Genomic DNA, 22,629 nt, shown 5'->3' with positions numbered 1-22,629 from the left:
CTAGAACCATTACAACATTTAAAAAGCATTTAGATGTACACTTGGAATGTCATGGTATTCAAGGATATGGGCCAAATGGTAGGAAATGGGATTCAATAGGCGCATGGTGACTGGCCCAGTCACAATGGGGTGAAGGGCCTCTTTCCATCCTTTATTACTCTATGACTCTACACCAATAAAAAAATCAAACAAACAATCTAACAAATACCTCTCATATTCTTCATTCAGTGCTTTTCAGATGCTTTCTTGAGCAGTTCTGAAACCATGATAATATACAGATCAGCTTGCTTCCATACCTGTAAAAGGGAACTTAATATATAATTCAACAATATTCTAGAATATTCTATTTGATGGCCATCTTTTGTCCTCTGAGCTGCTATGTTATTGGAAAGTAGATATTTAAAAATGTATATGTTTTTCTATTAAATGCAACTGTATTGTTTTCCAAGTTTTAAAAGTATCGGACAGTGTGTTCTGTTTGAAGCCCATGCTTCTGTGACAAGTCTGCTAACTAATTGAGAGAGATTTCTGAAGCCATCATTCCCCATTAAGGAGGCTTTACAAATTACAGATCACAATAACTAACATCCATTTGTACCTACAATTTGATCGTGTTTTATGATTGGTAATATCCAAACATTCACAGAACAGGGTAGGTACGTCCTGCCTTGCCCTACCATGTCTTGATGCTAATTTACTGTAGTGAAGATAATTCAAATGTTATTTTCTATGTTGAAACTTCAAAAAAACAGGGTAAGGCATAAGCACTTGCCTCTTATGGTAAGTGCAAAGTATACCCGAATTCCTCTCCCACTATCAACAACAGCAGTAAAGGTGTGGAACAAAGGCATAACTGAGGAGAAAGCCATCGAGTGGAGAAGGAATCTGACAAGGACTCTGAGCCAGTTTTTATACTTTGTAACATATTCCAAATGAGTACTGTGGCAACATAACTTTTAGTTCTGCTAAGTTATGGTGAAACTCAGAAACAACTTGAATTCTTATGGGCAATAGCAACTCCTGTTAGTATTAGTATTGTGTTGCTATTTAATTTTGAAGGAATAGAAGTCAAAATTTAAACATGCATATTATTGTCAAACTTGTGTTTGAATGAAAGATGAAATGAATTTATTGTTTTCTTCCAATATAAAGGCATCATTACAGAACAATGCAGGCATTAATATTTCCCTTGCAGTAAGTCCATTAATTATGAGCTGGCTCATCACATTATAAAACTACTTCAGCAGAGTTAAGTTCATGTTACTGGATCTCAAATAAAACATTCCACTATAATAGTTAGAAAATAGGAAAGTTCAATCCTTAAAAAGGCTATTGTGGTCTGCATGGACCAGCCTCAATACCCAAAACAAGTAAGTGTGGAAATTAGATGTGATCTGTTATGAATGACAAAAATGTACACAATAAAGGTAGTGACAATCACAGCTACTGAATCATAGAATCAGAGCACTGTAAAATGTCATTTAGCCCATTGTGTTATCATCATAAACAAAAGATTTTCACAAGGATCTGAGGAAATAACATTATTTGCACAACAACAGAAGCAAAGAAAAGATACCCTTCCAATTTTCTGCATAAAATGAAATCAAACATGTTCAGAACAAAAGATCGGTGGTAACTTCTGCAATTCATCTCTGGATTAATTGGTAGTAGGAACCTTTCAGTATTATGATCAAAGAAAAAACATTTCCAGCTTAATAGCTCGAACACTGATGTGGTTGATCAAAGATTCAAAGCAAAGGAACAATTGGAAAAAAAAACAAACATTCTTTCATGAGAAACCACAGCTAACAGGAATGATATCGCTTGGCAACCTAATGAAACAGAAAAGATTTAAATGAGCATTTTGTGGTATGTTTGTCACAAATTCAATGGAAGTAATGAGATCAGAGATTTAGCCAAGTCATGAATACAGCAGTTCCTACAGTCCATGATTCTCAAGCCCCAGTTGCTGTCTTAAGTATAAGATATCCAACTGTTAGAATCCAGGTGTCCTCAACACCTGAAAGTTGTATTCAATAAAAACCATTCTCCTGAGCAGTTTTGTTGCTTATGAATTGTAACTTGCAAGCTTTTCTCTTGCAACCAATGGAAAATACAGAAGTACAAGGGCACTACCACCTGCAAATTCTTCTTCAAACCATTCACCATCCCGACTTGGAAATATATTGCTGTTCCTTCAGAGTCACTGGGTCAAACTCCATCCCTATGAGAATTGATGCCCAATCAAGCAAATGGACTGCAGTGATTCATGAAGGTAGCTCACCGTCACCTTCTCAAGGGCTAATAAAGATAGGCAATAAATGTGAGTCCAGCCAGTGATGCTCATTGAATGAATAAAAGAGAATGGGAAGGTTGGAGAGGCTAGCCCCGGAGTTTAGAAGAGTGAGAAGTGACTTGATTCAAACATTCAAGATTCTGAGGAGTCTTCAAAAGGTGGATGTGGAAAGGATCTTTCCTCTTATGGGACAATGTAGAACTCGGGGTCACTGTTGAAACATAAGGGACAGGCATTTCAGAAGGATGATGAGGAGACATTTTTTCTCATGGAGGATTATGGATTTTTGGAACTCTTTTTGAAAATACAGTGAAGCAGATACTTTGAATTTTTTTAAGACTACAATGAATGGATTCTTGCTCATCAAGTTGGTAAAATTACTGAGGTAGGTAGGAATGTGGATTAAGCAGCTATAATCTGATTAAATGACAGAGCAGACTCTTGCTCCTAATTTGTATGTTTTAACTACCTCTTTATGATGGGTGTGCCTGAGTAAAACTATTGTTGAGACTCTTCTGTAAATTTAAATTCCAATATGGGTTATTTTCCTCATCACCTTCTTCACGATATTAGGTATGGTTACAAGTAGAATTGGGTTTTACCTACATTGTTTATCAGCATATTTGTGCATTATGGACCTGTGTATCATTCTTCAAGTTTTGAATCTGCAGTACAGAGACGGAGTGGAATTATATGTCTCCACTGTTCAGCTGAAGGTGGATTGTTACTGGCACCCGATTCATGCCTTTATTATTAATGTTAGCATTAAGATCTCTCACAGATGAATACTCATGCATGCACCATTTTTACTACGCAATGCAGGATTAGAAAGTACTGATTTATAATGAAAATACTGACAACTTGCAAGTTATTCATCCATCGCATTGTTACAAAATGTTGGTGTTATTGGGCTGCTTAATGTGTCAATCATATTTCTTTTTTCAGTGAAGTTTAAGTAGTGGCTTACTTAGTTTGGCTTTATAATGGGAACCCCTGATACTCCCATGTTTATCTATCAGCCAGGGCTCTCTGATTGGACCAGATTAACAGCCCCAATCAGGGAACTCATATTTCATGAAGTCCACCTGACTGACCTCATTATCTGAGAACGCTCATATCAGGCAGGATTTCAATGACTTCACTCAGAATGGCAACAAGCATTTTTAAATATTCTAGCAATTTTTTTAAGGCAAGGTGAAATTAACAAATCCCAGCCTACATCATGGTTTTCAGCATTTCTGTATTTACTTTTCTCCTCCCAGTGGTTTAGACATCCAGACTATAACTTCTTTGAGAATTACAAAAAATATCGTCAAATGAATCCAGACCAGCCCTTCTATATTATAAACCCCAAGATGGAATGGCAGCTTTGGAACATCATGCAAGAGAACACAGCTGAAGATATTCAGCGCAACCCTCCCTCCTCTGGGATGATGGGTGAGTGAACAGTATGCAGCATTGGTGTTTCACGAATGCAATTGTATTCATTAAGAGAGCTTCCCTTGTTCTGTGCTCTGCTATTGTATGAAATGATATAACTTATTTTCCACTGTAGATTACATATACAGAGGAAACTCGATTATCCGAAGGACACAGGCGGAGAGTATTCCATTCAGTTAATTGAATTCCGGATAATTGAATGCTGAATAACATAGTTTAGCCAAGCATCGGGATCTTGCTGGATAATCCAATATTTGGATAATTGATTGCCAGATAATCGAGGTTCCTCAGTATATGTACTTTTAATATATGTACAGGTAGCAATATAACATGTCATGTGACTTAGTTTGGTGGTCTTTACTTCTGTATTACTACTCTGTCAGGTCTCATTGTGAAAGGAGCTATAAATGTTGCAAACTGACAGTCTCAACAATAACAACAGCATTTTAATATGGCAATTCCCAATTAAATAGCAACACATATGAGGTAACAGAACGCTGAAGAGTTGTGAGATTTTGATGGATTGGTCGTAAATAACCATGACTTTGACATGCACACGTGAGAAAGACATGCAAAGAGAGAAAAAAGGTGAGGTGAGGACCCTGTGATGGATAGTCAGTGTCACTGAGAGGATCAGGCATTATGAGGACCCTGTGATGGGCAGTTAGTATCACTGAGGGGGCTGGGTATGATGAGGACCCTGTAAGGGGCAGTCAGCATCACTGAGAGAATTGGGCTATCCTGGTGGCTAATGTTTGTGGCTCGTTGATCTTCATGTATTCTGGTAGCTAGAAAACTAGCCACCAGGATACATGAACATCAACTAGCCACAAAAAGGCAAGACCCACTCTCACTAGTATCCTTACATACAGATGAGGAAGGATACCACTTCGACTGGGACAACACATCCATCCTAGGACAAGCCGAACAGAGACATGCATGAGAAGTCCTAGAACCCTGGCATTCCAACTGGAACTCTATCAACAAATATTTACCACTCTGCGAAAAAGAACAAGAAATGAATCACCTCAGGAACTGACAGCACCACAGGAAATGACATCACCAACCCAAGGAAACCTAAACACATAAATAGAAAGTGGATCACTAACACCAGTGCTTCACTGGAGGCTCCTGACGATGTTACCTATTATTAGATTAGATTACATTAGATTAGATTACTTACAGTGTGGAAACAGGCCCTTCGGCCCAACAAGTCCACACTGCCCCGCCGAAGCGCAACCCACCCATACCCCTACATCTACCCCTTACCTAACACTACGGGCAATTTAGCATGGCCAATTCACCTGACCTGCACATCTTTGGACTGTGGGAGGAAACCGGAGCACCTGGAGGAAACCCACGCAGACACGGGGAGAATGTGCAAACTCCACACAGTCAGTCGCCTGAAGCGGGAATTGAACCCGGGTCTCTGGCGCTGTGAGGCAGCAGTGCTAACCACTGTGCCACCGTGCCGCCCACCGTGGTGACGAAACATCCGAAAACGAACCTTCCAGCTCAGCAAGCAAACCTACATCCCGAACCTCAACCTGAGCTACAAAACTTCTCAAAACTAGCTTAGTGAAATTATGTCACAAGGGAAGTGGTACTAAGTAAACTGATGAAGCTGTAGGTTAACAAGTTTCCAGGTCCTGATGTATGCCAGCCTTGTAAATAATTTAAGGCAGAGGCATCGGAGATAGTAGCTCATTGTCCTCTTAACCAGCTGTCTCCTATATTGCACTGAGTGGGAGAGTAAGGCATTAACCAGTCCACTTGCCTTTACACCTGTTGAGGAACGTAACACATCAACGTCATAGTGTGCCTGTCTGCATCTATCTACACCACATAGACTGCAACAATTCAAGAAGGTAGCTTGCTACCATCTTCTCAAGGGCCAATAGAGATGGGGAATGAATGCTGGCATAGTCAGCAACACCTAGATCTTGTGAAAGAACAGCTATTATAAAAAGGCCACTTCAGGGCAGTTTTCCACCTCAGCCGCCCTACTACTTTGGATAAGGGAAGATGGAATGCAAGTGGCCAGTCTGCTATTTTTTCCTACTCAGTAAAAGGCACAAAGGAAGGAAGGGAGGGCCCATCCTTTAGAGATGGGGCAGGGTTGATCCATTGGAGATACATCATACCCACGCGCCCCCCCTGCCCCCCCCGGTTCCCCCCCCACCGTGCCCCCACCTCCCCCCGTACGACCCCCCCACGCGCCCCTGCACGACCCCCCCACGCCCATGCCCCCCCCACCACCACCTTTGTTCTTCCCGACTTCCTCTAGAATTTGCTGACACACTCTGTGGAACATTGTCCAGAACACTGGATTACCTTTAAATCCAGTATCTATGATCTTCCAGGGACTCACCTGTAGTCCTACCAGTGGCCATTACCACATTCAGTGACCTGCTCAGTCTGTAGTCATTCTGATTGGTCACTCTCGAGGCCAGGACTTTTTGTCCCTGAGGAATGGAAGTCCCACTGTCAACTAGGTAAGGTCATCCTTATTGTATATTATTGCTGTGGTTTATTGTTGGAAGGTTTCTTACCTTCCACCACCCATTCTGCAGTTGGGAGTCACATCTTCCAAGTTCAACCTTCAAGTCAAATTGATTCCGAAGGCTAAGTTTTGTATGAAAATGGTGGCTTATTGGCCTTTTGATTTCAGGTACCTACCACACCTTTTGGGGTGATCAGAGTATTTATTTCTTCCAGTTAGCAAACGTGAATGAAAAGTTGATCTGAATTTCAAACTTTTTTTGCTGATTATTTTGCCAATGAAACACATTGCTCCAGGTGCCTTGTGAATGGTTTCCCCAGTGGCTCAGAGTATCATGTCTCTGAAATAAGTTGTTGCCAGCACAGAAGATTCATGTGGTTATTTGCACATTTTATTATTGAGTGTCAAAGATTCGTAGCAATCGATGCAGTCAGCTGAGGGAAGAAGGACTTGTTACTTTTCAGTGGCAAGTACTGAAGCGTTTTGTACATTATTTCTTTTTATGCTTGAGTCACAGTGAATATTTAAATAATATAGCCTGCTGCATGTTTCAGTTTCCTGTGTATACTGTATTAGTGAACCATCTAGGTAATGCTGAGGTAAAAGTTGCTCTGTCATTTACAGCAGAATGCAGGCAATTCTGTGCAATCATTACTCACTACACAAAGGTCATCCTATCTGCTGCGTCAAACACGACAGCGAGGAGTTTTTTTTGGCAATATGATCAATTGTTGCATGTGGTCTGTTGCAAGTATGTTATTGGATGTTGTTTAATTGTGATTTTGGATGGACCAAAAACAAAGAAAATTCTGTCTACAAAATCAAAGGGCTCCATCAGGTTACTGCCCAGTCAATGAAGATATGCATCAGTGGCATATTATTGAAAATACTGATCCATTGGCCCCTTGTGGTGCAGAGATAGTGACTCTAGTCCTGGACCAAGGGGCTGGGGTTCAAGACCCCTATGTTCCTGAGCTGTGTAATAATATCTCCGAATGGCTCGATTAGAAAAATAGAATTTCACAGAATCCCTACAGTGTGGAAGCAGTCCATGGAGTACACACTAACCCTCCAAATAGAACCCATCCAGACCCACCCCATCCCTGTGATCCTGCATTCCCAATGGCTAATTCCCCCTAGCCTGCCTATCTCTGGATACTAGGGGCAATTCAGCATGGCCAATCAACCTAACCTACACATCTTTAGACTGTGGGAGAAAATCCACACTGAAATGGGAATATTGTGCAAACTCTACACAGACAGCCACTGTCTGTGAGACAACAATGCTATCCACAGATCTATCACGTTGCCTTAAAGTGGTTAAGTATCAAAAAAAAACTAGCAAGATTTCCCTTCGTGAGATAGGGTAGTCAGGGGATTCTATTAGGACACTCATGAAGTAAGACATTCCACCTGTGAGAAAGTAGTCAGATTTAAAACCTGCATCCACATAACATGAGAGAAGGTAGAACTTCTCCATAGCTCCATGCTCCATAATGTACCCTAGTTTTCCTTGGAACGTATCCTCATCTGTTGCTGTCTTCCTCTTAAGCACTCACCATTAGCTAATGTCTTTTTCCCCCCCCCCCCCCTCACTCACAGGTATTCTGTTAATGATGACGATTTGCAATCAAACGGATGTTTATGAATTTATACCCTCAAGACGACAAACAGATCTCTGTCATTACTATGAAAAGTTTCAGGACCAAGCCTGTACAATGGGTGCCTACCACCCCCTAATGTTTGAGAAGAACTTGGTGAAACGTATAAATCAAGGTTCGGATGAGGAGATCTACATGCAAGGCAAAGTTACGTTACCTGGATTCCGAACCTTCCAGTGTCCTTAGGCAGAAAAAATACAAGCTGTCACTGTTTGATTTATATTACTGTGATCCTCCATTACAGTTTACTTGTTATTCTCATTTTGATTTTTCTTTTTGTCTCATCTTTAATTTGCAGTAATTCTTTATTGAATCTAAGCACTTACCATCATTTTCTAGTATTCAATGTTTGGAACCACTGGAATACATGGGAGAAAAGTGTAAATGTTGCACCATTGTTCGTAAAGAGTGTAACATGCCCAGCAACCTCAGTCCAGTTTGCCTTGGGAAAACCTCTAGAAATAATAATTTTGGACTAAATAAAAAATGACTTTGGAAATTGCCAGCTCATTAAGGAAAGCCAGCGTGGATTTGTTGAGGCCAAGTCCTGAATTTAACAGAATACCAATAATGCTGATACTGTAATGTGTGTGGACTATCAAATGGCCTTTGTATTTGAGTAATTGTGGAATCACTTCTGCTGTTATACATTATGTTCTGTGTTGTGCAAGCGTTGACTGGTTAAGTATAGTCAGTACTCTCCCAAGTGCTAAAAGGCAAGTCACTGAGCTGTATGGTCTATGTACTGGCATTGCAACTGCCCTGTACCGAGGAACCTCGATTATCCGAATATCGATTATCCAAATTTTGGATTATCTGAAGAAGATTTCAAGGTCCCCCAAAAATATTACATTAAAAAGAGGTAAGTGTATTCGATTTACCTGTACTGAAGAACATGTGAAAACGCTGGCAAAAACAAAGAAACACAAGCAGCTCAAGCATCAGCGTCTGGATATATTTTAGGTAAGGGTTGGTACACAGCCCTTTGCAACAGTAACTGTTTCACAGTATTCCCGTCACTTTACCAGGCCATTCATAGAAAAACTGGCTGAGAACGTAAGCGCATGTGCGAAATGGTGCTTCTGTCTTTCTTTTGCGAGACTGAGTTCCCAGAAACTGACAAATGCTCTTGCGATTGTAGAAGCTGTTCGGGACCTTGTTTACGGCTGTCTTCACCACTCCTTGCCAAATGCTAATGACTGCTGCATTTTTAAAAAGTTTCCTTGTGTTATCATTGCTTATTTTGCTCATCATGTGAAACCTGTGTCCTGTTGTGCTTAATTTGTTAAAATTTATAGATTTAAACAAATTCTCCGGTAAGCGCAGTGTTAAATCAGTATGCTGTTTAAAGTAAAATTGATTATCTGAATAATCAGTTATCGAAACGAAATGGTGCCTGCCCATCTCGTTTGGATAATCAAGGTTCCTCTGTAACTCAGTTACCATGTTACAGGGTGATCCCTGTTTCTGTGGAATCATTTTGCACGGTTTCAGTTACCCATAGTTTACTGCAGTCCAAATGTATTATTGGTAACCTTCCAGAACCAGGGACCAAGAGGCCACCGTGAAGATAGATTTCCCATTTAAATGAATGGGTTCGCTCCTATCCAGGGTTTTAGGCTTCTAGATTAGATTACTTACAGTGTGGAAACAGGTCCTTCGGCCCAACAAGTCCACACCGACCCACCGAAGCGCAACCCACCCAGACCCATTCCCCTACGTTTATCCCTTCACCTAACATTATGGGCAGTTTAGCATGGCCAGTCTTTGAATGTAGCCCCCACGGGTACAGGGGAGACTACTGTACTCAATGTGATTGGTGGAATATCTTTTTTGGCCTAATGATAACTGTGATCTTGCAATTGTTCAGCTCTTGCAAGCTCAACTCAATCTTAAAGGAGTTAATAATATAATTCTTGGCACACTTTTGATTGTTCAGCACATGAGTCACATTGTAAGCTTAACTGATCATGTAGCTCCTAGCTAGCAAGCACACGTATATTCGTATGCAATGACCCATCTTTAGCAGGAGAAAAGGAACCCATTCACCAATTGCCCCTTTTTAGATTTAAAGAAAAGAATGGATGACTGTAGTTCCCTGATGTTTTTACTATAGCAACACCTCAGCCCATCAGAATTAATTTGCCAACCAATACATACCCTCTTCTCATGCAGGAGAAAGTGACGACTGCAGATGCTGGAGATCAGAGTCGAGAGTGTGGTGCTGGAAAAGCACAGCAGGTCAGGCAGCATCCAAGGAGCAGGAGAATTGATATTTCAGGCATCATTCTTGATGAAGGGCTTATGCCTGAAAAGTCAATTCGCTTGCTCCTCGGATGCTGCCTTACCTGTGCTTTTCCAGCAACACATCCTCTTCTCAAGCAGTTATGTTTACTCTGCCTTTAGAATTTGGCATTCTTACATTCGTCCAGACTAGTGCAAGACATGTAACTTTGACAGCTTGTCTCATTTTTCAGAAGTACAATTTTTCTTTTTCATAAATTATTCTGAAAGCACAGAAGAAAGAAAATCTACAGAAATTGTGTATCCATACTGAATTTAAGTATTATATAAATACTTAAAAGCTTTCCCATACTCCCAAGTTGTGGAATAAAGGTTGTATGGAAATGTGATTAACTGTCAGCTTGCAGTCTGACTCCAGTCCATATGCCCGAACAGTCATATCTCTTGATGTTCATTTAAAATTTCTTCCCCTCATTTTTAGCCCTATTTTTGTTTGATGTACCTGAAAACAGTTTCTCCAGAGGTGTAGTTCCGGGTAGGAGGACAAAGATTTTCTCAGTTCACCATGTGTGATGAAATGCTAAATAGAAGTACAATGCACCAATGTAACAACATAGAAAACCAACCACCTTCCAAAGAGCTCACAAAACCTTGTGCTATCTAGAAGAATTAGTCCAAAAAACTACAAAAAGAAAGTGCCAGACCTGCTGAGTTTCTCTGGCATTATCTGTGGAGACATAGAAACAGAGTTAACATTGAGTGTGACTCAACTCTTCAGATGAGCAAGAGAAAACAGAGTTAATGTTAAGTTCAATATGACTTCTTCAGGAGAAGTTGAGAAGAGGAATCATATTGGACTTGAAACATTAATTCTGTCGCTTCCTCCACAGGTACTACTGAGTTTCTCCAGCACATTGCTTCCTTTTCAGATTTCCAGAATCCACAGTATATTTTAATTATAATTGTCCGTAAACCTACATGAATTTGTGTATGTTGTGTGCATATTGTCTGTGGGACTAAAACATTATTTCAAAAGTTGTTTGAAATGATGTGGGATAGATTTTGGGATAGGTATTTCTGGATATACCATTAAATGGGTGTGAAAGTGATTCTATTGTTGTAATGAATTATATGTATCCAAGTTATAATGTATGAAAAACCTTGTACATATTTAATCTCAAACTTGAAATGTGAACTGTGAAGAATGTACAGCATACAAGTAGGCCATTAAATCTGCAGATCCACTTTAAAAAGGTATTCATAAATATCCAGTTGCACTTTAAAGAAACAAATTGAAAGTTTTGCGTGAAACAGCTGAGAAGTTTTTTTTAAATACTGTACATGAACCTCCTCCCATTCCTCTCCATCTAACCCAATAAACATAACCTCCTCGTCACTTCCCTTTCTTGTCTTTGCCCAACCTCCTCTTAAATGCATCTATAGTATGTCTCAACTGCTCCTTGTGGTGAGTTTCATATTCTTAGCATATGGACTTTTTGGATTCATTGGAGAGAAATTTGATGGAATTCAAAAAAAAAATCTACCATTACTCATTTAAGCTTTCACCTGAGCTAAAGAGAAGAATTTTGAAAGAAAAAAAAATCAACTTCTATTCAATTTGCAATGACTGTTTTTGGCAAACATTCAATGAGAATTTGACCACTGAGCATTTTACTTACTGTCATTTGTCACATGTTTTACATTATTATAGTCTCTATCTCCACAGTCAACAGCACAAAAGTCTTAAAAAATCAAAGGTTATGAAAATTTGCTTTTGTGTAATCTATAATCTGTGTTCTAAGAATTATATTGGAGATTCAAGCAGCAAAATTTTGTAGTTGCAAATGAATACATAGCCTCAAAAAGATTTTGTGTTCATTTAAATTTAATTTTCAATCTGCTATTTGTACATCTAGGAATAATCAAAGAAATGTAAATCATCAGATCTGTTTGTCTGTTGTGATCTGTTGTGTTTTCAACCTGTAACTTAATCTCAGTGAAAGATATTCATTAATGTTATTTTAAGATCAGATCTGTATGATGAGCAACCGGAGTAGTATTTCTAAACAATTTACATCCTGTGTTGTTACCTGTCATTCAAGAAACATTGAAGAGTATTGGACAGATATTGGGTTAGCAATTCATTTTAGTAGGGACTTTGAATCTCAAACTGTGATTTATTTTGCTAGTAGTGAAGCTTATAGTAGTCAAAGAAAGTAAATTACTAGTTTATGGACTATTTTAAAAAACTGAATTCATCTTTAGTGGAGTAGCTGACTATATACAGCTGTTGATGAGGAGCTAAACTGATTGTGAAATAATCAGCCAGATTTTTTCATCTGCAAACATTTTTTCAGATGCTATTAAATAAAAAGATTTCAGAAATTACTGGATGTGATTCATTAATTAACATTATTTAATGAAATATTTTAGTTGATATTGATTTTTTTTATATGGTCGACAATATTCATGAAACCTTCCAAACTACTATTTGACCACACGAATGCAGAGTTCTTACTATATTCAACCATTAACCTGAAAAGAAGCACTTTGCAAAGAAGGAATTGGGGTAAGGCTCTGCAAAAGACATGTTTTAATCATGAAATCCTAATACATTGGGAGTTCAATGAAATCTCAACTCAGGAGTTGTTTCAAAGTCAGAAACAAAGTTCATAATATCACTTGAGAGATGTTTAAAAAGTCTTATGCACTCTCCTCCCCTTCCATTGACTCAACTATTTGTTCATAAATGTTTTTATTTTCACGTGACGTAATCTTATGTTATTTTCCAAAGTTCCATGAGTTAGTTATTTTCTAAAGGCAGTTAAATCTATGATTTCTTAAAGAGGACCCACACGTGTAATGTTTACTTGTCTGTTCATTCCCCAGATTCTGTACAGTCTGTAGGGAGTTGTCAGTTTATTTTATGGTTTCTTTTAAATCAACTTCTATTTTTTACCCTTGTCATAGAGCCATACAGCAAGGAAACAGACCCTTCGGTCTAACCAACCTACACTGACCACGCTCCCAAACTAAACTAGGCCCACCTGCCTGCTCCTGACCCTTATCCCTCGAAACCTTTGCTTTGATCAAAGGCTCTTCTCCTCAATTCAAGTTAAACCAGGAAGACAGCAACTAGATTATTTATCAATGCATTTCCTTTTTAATGTTTCAATGAGATTTTTGGATGTCCTAAGTCTCCTTCCAAGCTGATGAGCATATGCAAAGACTTTGTGGGAGGGAGGTCATTAGTGCACATGTTAAAGAGCCATCAGGAAGACCTGACACCTGTGTGAACCAATTGTTGATTAGGTTGTACTGCTGATTTGAACTCCAGGGTGTACGTGGAACTATCAATGGCTGATCATGGTGTTGAGGAGTTGTAAGATTTTCACACAGGTTAATGAAGAGTTTCAGTTGAATGTCTGGGTGCAACACTATCATAGACGTAAGATAAGTCAGGATGGCATGGTGGCTCAGTGGCTCACGCTGCTCTCTCACGGTGCCAGGAACCTGGGTTTGATTTAAGCCTCGGGTGACTATCTCTGTGGAGTTTGCACATTCTTCCTCATTTCCTTCGGGTGCTGCGGTTTCCTCCAACAGACCAATGATGTGCAGGTTAGGAGGATTGGCCATATTAAATTGCCCTGTAGTTTCCAGGGATGTGCAAGCAAGGTGTGTAGGCTATGGGGAATGTGCAAGCTAGGTGGGTTATAGCTATGGGGGACTGCAAGGTTACGGAGGGGGTGACGGTGGAAAGGGAGATTTGGCTGCTGTTCAGAAGGTTGGTGTGGACTGGATGGGCTGAATGGCCTGCTTTCACACTGAGCGATTCTATGAAATTAATGATGATGGTTTCTGTCTTCAAAAAGATAATGCACACTGACGATCAATGGCCTTTGGAAGCCTATTTTAGAAAATTGAATTTTTACTAAATACAACCAAGATCGTTGTTTAGTTATTCCACCTGAACAATCTAAAGGTCAGAGAAGAACTGCATGTTCAATCCTGTGGCCAACTATTCACTAATGAATAAATGCCAAAATATTTTGGCATCATTCTTGCCAGTACATTGATCTACCAGAAACGCTTCCACAACAGCAGAGTCGAGCTCCATTTGGAAGTAAATCTCATACAGAAACTGATGGGAAAACACAATCGATACACTCAGCACTCATTGCTGGTAAGCTAAACAGTAGTGTACTACTACTCACTGTGTTACTATCTTCTACATAAACATTGTAGATAGCCACCTCCAAAAATTGTAGGACTATTTCTGGGACATTGTGGCCAAAGCAGTTCAGCTGGCTTCCTGTTTTGACCATAGTGAACTTCCCTGATCTTAGTAGGAATACATGCTCCTTAAAGAGCACAGCCAGCAACTAGCTAATGAAACATTCCCATTGACACGGCCATGAACCTGTCTGAAATCCTGAAGTCACTACTGCAACATACTTGGCACTCTACAAACTGACAACAGCCTGGTCTCTCGGTAATGCACTTGATTGGTTGCAACCATCAGCCACAGCCTTGTAACTGATCCAAATTGTGAAGTTTCAAGCTTGACTTAACATTTTAAATCAAACTTTGACAGCTTGAAAACTAGTAGGGGAAAATATGTCACTTACTCCACAAGTGGAGCTTGAAAAGCAGCATAGTTTGTGACTGGGGCCAACTAAATCAGGCCATTGCTCAAGGATGAATTTGTTCCGGGAGAGATCCATTCCTAATAGCATCTTAAGCGTTCAGGCTGCATCAGAAGCTATTACGCACATTGTTACTTTGGCATTGAACCATATGCCTGATAATGAAAGTTTTGTGCTGTTACTTCAGCTACAGGCTTAGTGTTTGAAAAAAAAGCAGTTTGGAAGTGCAGGCTTCATTGGTAAGATCCACAGCAAAGCATTGTAATCCACTGTGCAACATTGAACCTGGTGCTCCCCGATAGGTGTTTGCAGAGGCAGATTGTAAAACTGAATCCAATTTCCTGATTTGTGGGCTGGTACCCCAAAAGAAGGTAGATGATACCATCCCCACTAAGCTTGGTTGACTCTGAAGCAGCTGCAGAGTGCAACTAAAAGTGAATGATAAGTGCAGTCTCGAGTATTGTAGGGAAAACGTTTTTAGCCAGGCAGGCTGGCTGTCACTAATCAGACATTACCCTGAGAAATGAACCAGTGAATGGCTGGCTTCATTTGTTCTTGAAGGGGTGAGGTGCCTTCAATGTTTGAGTAACAGTTGAAGGTTGAAGCTAGCTGTTTCATGCTGCCACTAGGGAGTCACAACACAAATGATGTTCGCTACTAATGAGATATTGCCAAACAGATTTCCTGCCTACACACAAGTGATTAATGTGGTGTATGATTTTCAGTACTGCTGTGATGCTAGGCACATAGGTCATATATCACAAAAATTGGTCAATCTTTTCAAACAGTATATCCCTTCATCTGTCTGTAACAAGTAAAATACTAACCGTACCCAACCAGGCCATGTCCTTGCAAAACTCACCAAACACTGTCGAACTTTAGATGTGATTCTGGAATGGAACAGCAGCACACTGTCCTGTTCCCTGACTGGACAGGAAGAACATGTACACACATTGCATCTGTTTGAACTCAACAGTGACAGCCATTCATTGGTCTATTTCTCAGGGTAATACCCTGACTAATTAGAGACAATTCAAATTTAAACAAGCTTGGCTCTTAATTGTCAATTAGTGTTAAAGAGTGTATTGTCCATGGCAATACCTTTGCCAATCTGAGTCCACTTACCCAGCAAACTCTCATACAGTATAAATGTTGGTTTGCTCTTTGGTTAGATTTTCACTTGTTGCAGATGGTCAATGTCTGGAACATAGAATAATACAGTGCAAAACAGGCCCTTCAGCCCTCAATGTTGCGCAGACCTATGAACTATTCTCAACTCGTCCCCCTACACTATCCCATCATTATCCATGTGCTTATCCAAGGATTGTTAAATCTCCCCAATGTGGCTGAGTCGACGACATTGACAGGTAGGGTATTCCATGCCCTTACCACTCTCTGCATAAAGAACCTGCCTCTGACATCTGTCTTAAATCTATCACCCCTTAATTTGTAGTTATGTCCCTTCGTACAAGCTGATGTCATCATCCTAGGAAAAAGGCTTTCACTATCTGCCCTATCGAAATGTCTGATCATCTTGTATGTCTCTATCAAATCCCCTCTTAGCCTTCTTCTTTCCAATGAGAACGGACCCAAGTCTCTCAGCCTTTCCTCATAAGACCTTCTCTCCAGACCAGGCAACATCCTGGTAAATCTCCTCTGCACTTTTTCAAATGTTTCCACATCCTTCCTGAAGTATGGTGACACAATATTCCAAGTGTGGCCGCACCAGTGTTTTGTATAGTTGCAGCATGATATTGTGGCTCTGGAACTCAATCCCTCTACCTATGAAACCTAACATACCATATACCTTCTTATCAGCACTATTAACCAGGGTGGCAATTTTCAGGGATCTATGTACATGGACTCCAAGATCCCTCTGCACATCCACACTACCAAGAATCTTTCCATTAACCCAGTACTTTGCCTTCCTGTTATCCTTCCCAAAGTGCATCACCTCACATTTAGCTGCATTGAACTCCACTTGCCACCTCTCAGCCCAATTCTGCAGTTTATCCAAGTCCCCCTGCAACCTGTAACATTCTTCCAAACTGTCCACTACTCCACTGACTTTAGTGTCATCTGCAAATTTACTAATCCATCCACCTATGCCTGCATCTAAGTCATTTATAAAAATGACAAACAGCAGTGGTCCCAAAACAGATCCTTGTGGCACACCACTAGTAACCGGACTCCAGGCTGAATATTTTCCATCAACCACCACTTGCTACCTTCTTTCAGAAAGCCAGTTTCTAATCCAAACTTCTGAACCACTCTCAATCCCATGCCTCTGCATTTTCTCCAACAGCCTACCATGTGGAACCTTATCAAAGGCTTTACTGAAGTCCATATGTGGCATGAATATTACTTCCGACTTCTCAGGACAAGCTTCGATATTGTCCAGGACTTCCTGCATTTGGACATGGGATGCTTCAGTATTGGAGGAGTTGTGAACTATGCTGAATGTTGTGCAGTCATCATTGAACATCCTCACTTCTGATATTATGCTGGAGGGGAGGTTCTTGATAAAGCAGCTGAAGATGGTTGACCCTAGGACACTATCCTGAGAAACTTCTGTGGAGATATCCTGGAGCTGAGATGACTGACTTCAAACAACCTCGTTTGTGCTAGCTGTTACTCTAACCAGTAGAAAGTTTTCCCCTGAATCCCTTTTGACTCCGTTTTTGCTAGGGTTCCTTGATGTCACACTTAGCCAAATGCAGCCTTGATGTCAGGGGCAGATACTGTCACCTCACTTCTGGGATTCTGCTCTATTGTTATCTTTTAACCAAGGCTGTGAAGAGTTTAGGAGCTGAGTAACTTGGTTTCTCAGATCACTTCAGCTAGATTTGCCTTAATGACCTCATAATAGCCCTTATTTAAATCTAAAATATAGGTAATTGATCCTCTCCCTCAATCTGAAAGTCAAATTCAATCATATTACAGTTTCCACCATCTAGGAGCATTTTTAATATTAGGCCATTAGCATGTCATATTAGACATTATCAGTCCCTCTATAACGTACTCGTTGGTTGACTCTTGAACACGTTGGTCTAAGAAACTGTCCTGAAAACACTATGAACTTGTCATAGATTACCTTCCATTTATAGTTGCTTTTATATGCATAAAAATTACAAAGCAGAAACTGACTGTTCACCTCACGCAATCCATGTTATTATTCATCTTCCATATGTTACTGTCCTAATCCATCTTTTTTCCATATCCTTTCTAGTTCCTATCTAACTTATCCATAAACATTCTTTTAATAACCAAAAATTCAGGAGAAACTTCAGTTCTGAAGAACAGTCCTATTGAACATTATTAACTGTTTCTCTCTCCACAGATCCTGCCAGACCTACTGAGTTTCTTAAGCATTTTCTGTGTTTGTTTCTGATTTCCAGCATCTGCAGCATCTTGCTTTAGGTTGAATATTCTTTTAAGCTCTGCTTCAATCATTAATTCCCGGAAATTCCTTCCATTCATTGACTCCATTTACACTTCTCGCTGCCTCAGAAAGACAGCCAACATCAAAGACCCTTCCCATCCTTCCCACCCCTATTAAAATCTCTTCCAAACTCTTCCATCTGGCAGAAGATACAAAAGCTTAAACATATTTACTAAACAATTGCAAGAACTTTCTCACTGTTATTAGACTTCTGAATGGACTTCTCAAATTTCAAATCTACTTTTGATCTTGTTTTTTGTGGGCCATCTCTGTGGCCATAACTTTATATTCGTCACCCTGTTCAATCATCTTATGATCTTTGTATGGTATGATCTGCCTGTCTTGCCCCAAGCAAAAGTTTTCACTGTGCCTAGGTACATGTGACAATAAGAAATCAAATCAAAATTCAACAGCCTTGGAACGTCTCTACATGTAAAGGTTTCTGCTATTGTATCTTTCCTACATTTTGCCTTTTATTTTCAATGGCCTCTCATTCTATACACCACATTATCACTGCTAAAAATCTGAATAATCTCTTGGCAATTTGTAAACAGCTCTATCAAGCTACCCCCAATTCTTCCCTGTTCGAATAAAATATTGTAACCAAACTTCAGGGTTGTCTTTGTGATTGTATTACCTCACACTAAGTGAATCTTAGTGTATTTTCTCTATTGTCTTAAAATGGTCTCTGTGAGTTTGATATTTCACACAGGACTCCAACTGGAGTATTACTAAGGGCTTATATTAAGTCAATGCTACATACGGACATTTATTTATTTACAGATTTTGCTATAAAAGACAGCAATATATTAGTTTCCTAGATGGCCTCAGCCAGTTACTTCTTTTAATAGAATTATAAAGCATGGAAACACATCCTTTGGTCCAACCAGTCTATACCAAACCTAATCCCAAAATTGACAGAATCTCTATCCCTAAATCCTTCTTTCTCAGCCTTTTCCGATTCATACACTAATTCTAATCAAACAGATACCTCACAGTTATGATCACCAAGTTCCACCTGGCACTGTTTGAGTTTCCTACGAGACTAGCAATGCTTAACTGTGCCTTTAACTTTACTATTGTGTCCAAGACAATTGCTTCCTTTTCCAATGCCATTTTGATTTAGACCCCTCCTTCTCTTCCTAACCCCTAACCCTAACCACCCCCCCCCCCCCCAACTTTGCATTGTAAGGATAGCATTACCCTTTGCTCTGTTTGTTAATGTTTGATTGTTTACATTGGTGTTTTCCTGGTGGTGGAAAAAGAATGAACAATAAATTTTATAAACAAAAGTGTCTTTTTACTGTAAAAAAAAGGTGCAGCTGCAGGTGATTTAGAGAAAAATATAATCATTTACTGCTGGGTCCTCTTGGGCACAGTGGTCATGTTGGGAATAAAATAAAGGAAAAAAAGAAGAGATAAGAAGTGAAAGGGCCCTCTTGTCACATAAATGAAAAAAGATGATAATTGATGGAATCTTCCCAGCGCCTGAACAATAAGGAGTCAGTTGGGAGAATATAGCATGATCAAAAAAATGAGATTGCCCACATTGAGAATAGAGTCTGACTTTTTCGCCAAAGTTTGATTGGTGAGCTGACCATCTTGGTAGCGAGCATTGACAAGCCTCTTTGGAGTGCATATCCATCTCATTAATATGCAATGAAACCTCATATATATGCAATTTTCTATTCTTACGTGCAGCAGGAAGAAGCTAGTCGGTGACAATTCCTGATATGGCTCACTACTTGTTACTCCAGGCCTTCATTGTGCCCAGCAGTCACCAATGTCTCAGATGATTTGCTCCATGGGCAGTAACTGCCCGCACATCCTGATCCACAGAGGTTGGCATTGGACATGCACAAGACACACCACATCAAAATGGCACACTTCACACTAACTTGGAATACGGTTATCCACTCCATTGCTGTATTTTGAAGCACACCGACACCTTTCACTGCTCCAGCCAGGCCATTTTGTGAACGGGGACTGGTGTTTATCTCCTGTATCAAAGCAGGATGCATCTCGGGGATTTTAAGTTTGCTCACTTAGCACACATCCATGTTACACTTACTTGAATGTCCACAGCATCTCTGCCTTTTAGTCTAGACAATATGTCTAGCTATCACCATTGTTAACAGCTAACCTGAGAATGCAACTTTTTTTAAAAAAAGGTTTTGTGATTTACACATGAAAGAAGTGAAACTGTCATAGTATTCCAACAGATGAAAGGCTTAACAGACAATTAATTTTTCAATGTATAATTTCGGTTACATTGCACTGTAAATTTTTGTTATAAATTCTGTGTGTTAGGATTGAGCCCTCCACTATCACCTGATGAAGGAGCGACGCTCCGAAAGCTAGTGTGCTTCCAATTAAACCTGTTGGACTATAACCTGGTGTTGTGTGATTTTTAACTTTGTACACCCCACTCCAACACCGGCATCTCCAAATCTTGGGGAAAAAAAGTGTTGTGCTAAGGTCTTTTCTTCAATCAAGTTTTAACATGAAAGCAAAATGTTGGAAGTGACTAACTCAAGCCTGATGATCTATTCCCCAGCGGTGAATTGTCGGATTATGAAAAGAATCACATAATTGGCTCTTGTCTCTTTATCCTTTGTCAGCTGTTAAGTGATGCAGAAAACTTTAATGCCTCTTGAGCTGTCTTGTGGAGGAATGAATAGCCTCAATTCTCTGTCTTTTGACCTTGCAGCAGAATTGAGAGCTTGGCCTGTGGGATGATAAAAGTAATCGATTGAAGGGGAAGAAGACCTCTGTTAAAGTTCCTATTTGAGATGGCTCAGGGAATCCCAAATGGACTCAACCTGTTAGTCTCTCTTGGTTTGTCCCAGAGAGCGTACTCTGTGGCAATCTAGAATATAAGACTCTTTCAGACAGTTAAGTTTAAGTTATTACATGGAATCAATGTTACATTATAACGTAGATACTTACAAGCCAGGCTTGAGCTAAGGTTCTAAATCCATTAGCAGAGTAGCAGTACCAGCTCTTACCCCTAAGAGCTCTCGCAGGCTACTCCCCTTATTGCTGCAAACAAGCTGTCTTTATACAGAAATTGGTATTAAAATTACAAAAACGCCACATGTCCTTAATCAGATAAGCAGCAATAAAATGGCAAAAGTTTGCAAAGGAAGAGAAACTCATTGATAGATCTGAGTACACTCGATTAATTAAGCTACATGCACATCAAAGTGGGAACCCTGGATCGAGCCAGATCGAATGGCCAATTGCTTTGGCTAGTATGTCATAATGAGAGACTAGTTGAAATAATGTGGAAAAGGTCATAAGGTAACCTCACCCAGCTAACATGTCCAGTATCATTGTCCTACAAAATGGCTTTTTCTTTTAAAATTATCTTAGATTCCCAAAATGCAAATTAAATTCATAACATTCCCAGATCTCGAGATCCAGGGAACAACACACATTCAATCCATGTTAAAAATCACACAATACAGGTTATAGTCCGACAGGTTTATTTGGAAGCATTGGCTTTCGGAGCGTTTCTCCTTCATCAGATGGTTATGGAGAATAAGATTGTAAGACACAGAATTTATAGCAAAAGTTTACAGTATAATGTAACTGAAATTATATATTGAAAAATACTTGGATTGTTTGTTAAGTCTCTCATCCTTTAGAATGACCATATTGGTTTCAGTTCTGTCATATGTAAATTGCAAAACTTCCTTTTAAAAGTTCCATTAACAATTGGTGTCATATCAGTCCAGCTAATGTATTGGAGGTGTGAGCTTCCCTGTGTGAGGCTCTCTGTGCCACAATGGTCAGACTGATTCTAATCTAAAAAATGGATTTACAGAATCTTACATGGATTCATGCAGTTTTTGAACAATGTAAGATGTAATTCCTTATATGTGTATGTGTGCCATGATGTGTGTGTGTGTGTGTGTGCGTGTGTGCGTGTGTGTGTGTGTGTAAAGGGGTATAAGTCTGTGAGAGGGTATGTGTGGGAGCATATGTGTGAGTGTATGAGAGAGGGTCTGCATGAGGTTTTTGTAGGACAGTGTGTGTGTCTGAGTGTGTGTGTGAAGGAGAGAGTATGTGTGTGTGTGAAGGAGAGTGTGTGTGTGTGTGTATAGGAGAGTTTGTGTGGTGTCTGTCTGACTGTGTGTGTATCTGTGAGTGTCCATCTGTCTGTGTTGATGTATAGTGTGACATGAACCAAAGGTCCTGGTTGAGGCTATCACCATGGGTACTGAACTTGGCTATCAGCCTCTGCTCAGCAACTTTTCGTTGCTGCCTGTCCCAAAGTCTGCCTTGGAGGACGGTCACCCGAAGGTCCGAGGTTGTATGAGATAGACAACATTGGCTGAGTCGCATGAGTACCTGCCACGTACATGGTGGGAGGTGTCTCCACATGTAATGGT

General features: G+C 39.9%; 1 protein-coding gene across 5 annotated transcripts in view; it reads left to right on the top strand.

The window, feature by feature from the left end:
- Window positions 1–12,532, top strand: part of LOC140479050 (beta-galactoside alpha-2,6-sialyltransferase 1-like) — a 126,027-nt gene extending 113,495 nt beyond the window's left edge. For all 5 annotated transcript variants that reach the window (XM_072572859.1, XM_072572856.1, XM_072572858.1 and 2 more), the window contains 2 exons: window positions 3,559–3,733; window positions 7,842–12,532. In XM_072572859.1, coding sequence (XP_072428960.1) covers window positions 3,559–3,733; window positions 7,842–8,086 — 420 coding nt within the window. In that variant the 3' untranslated portion in view covers window positions 8,087–12,532. The remainder of the gene's footprint in view (window positions 1–3,558; window positions 3,734–7,841) is intronic.
- The last annotated feature ends 10,097 nt before the right edge of the window (window positions 12,533–22,629 follow it).

The sequence above is a fragment of the Chiloscyllium punctatum genome, chromosome 6 (genome assembly GCF_047496795.1).
Source record: "Chiloscyllium punctatum isolate Juve2018m chromosome 6, sChiPun1.3, whole genome shotgun sequence".
In the NCBI taxonomy this organism is placed as follows: domain Eukaryota; kingdom Metazoa; phylum Chordata; class Chondrichthyes; order Orectolobiformes; family Hemiscylliidae; genus Chiloscyllium; species Chiloscyllium punctatum.
The sequence above is the reverse complement of the archived record's forward strand: the minus strand, read 5'-3'. Positions and strand labels throughout refer to the sequence as shown.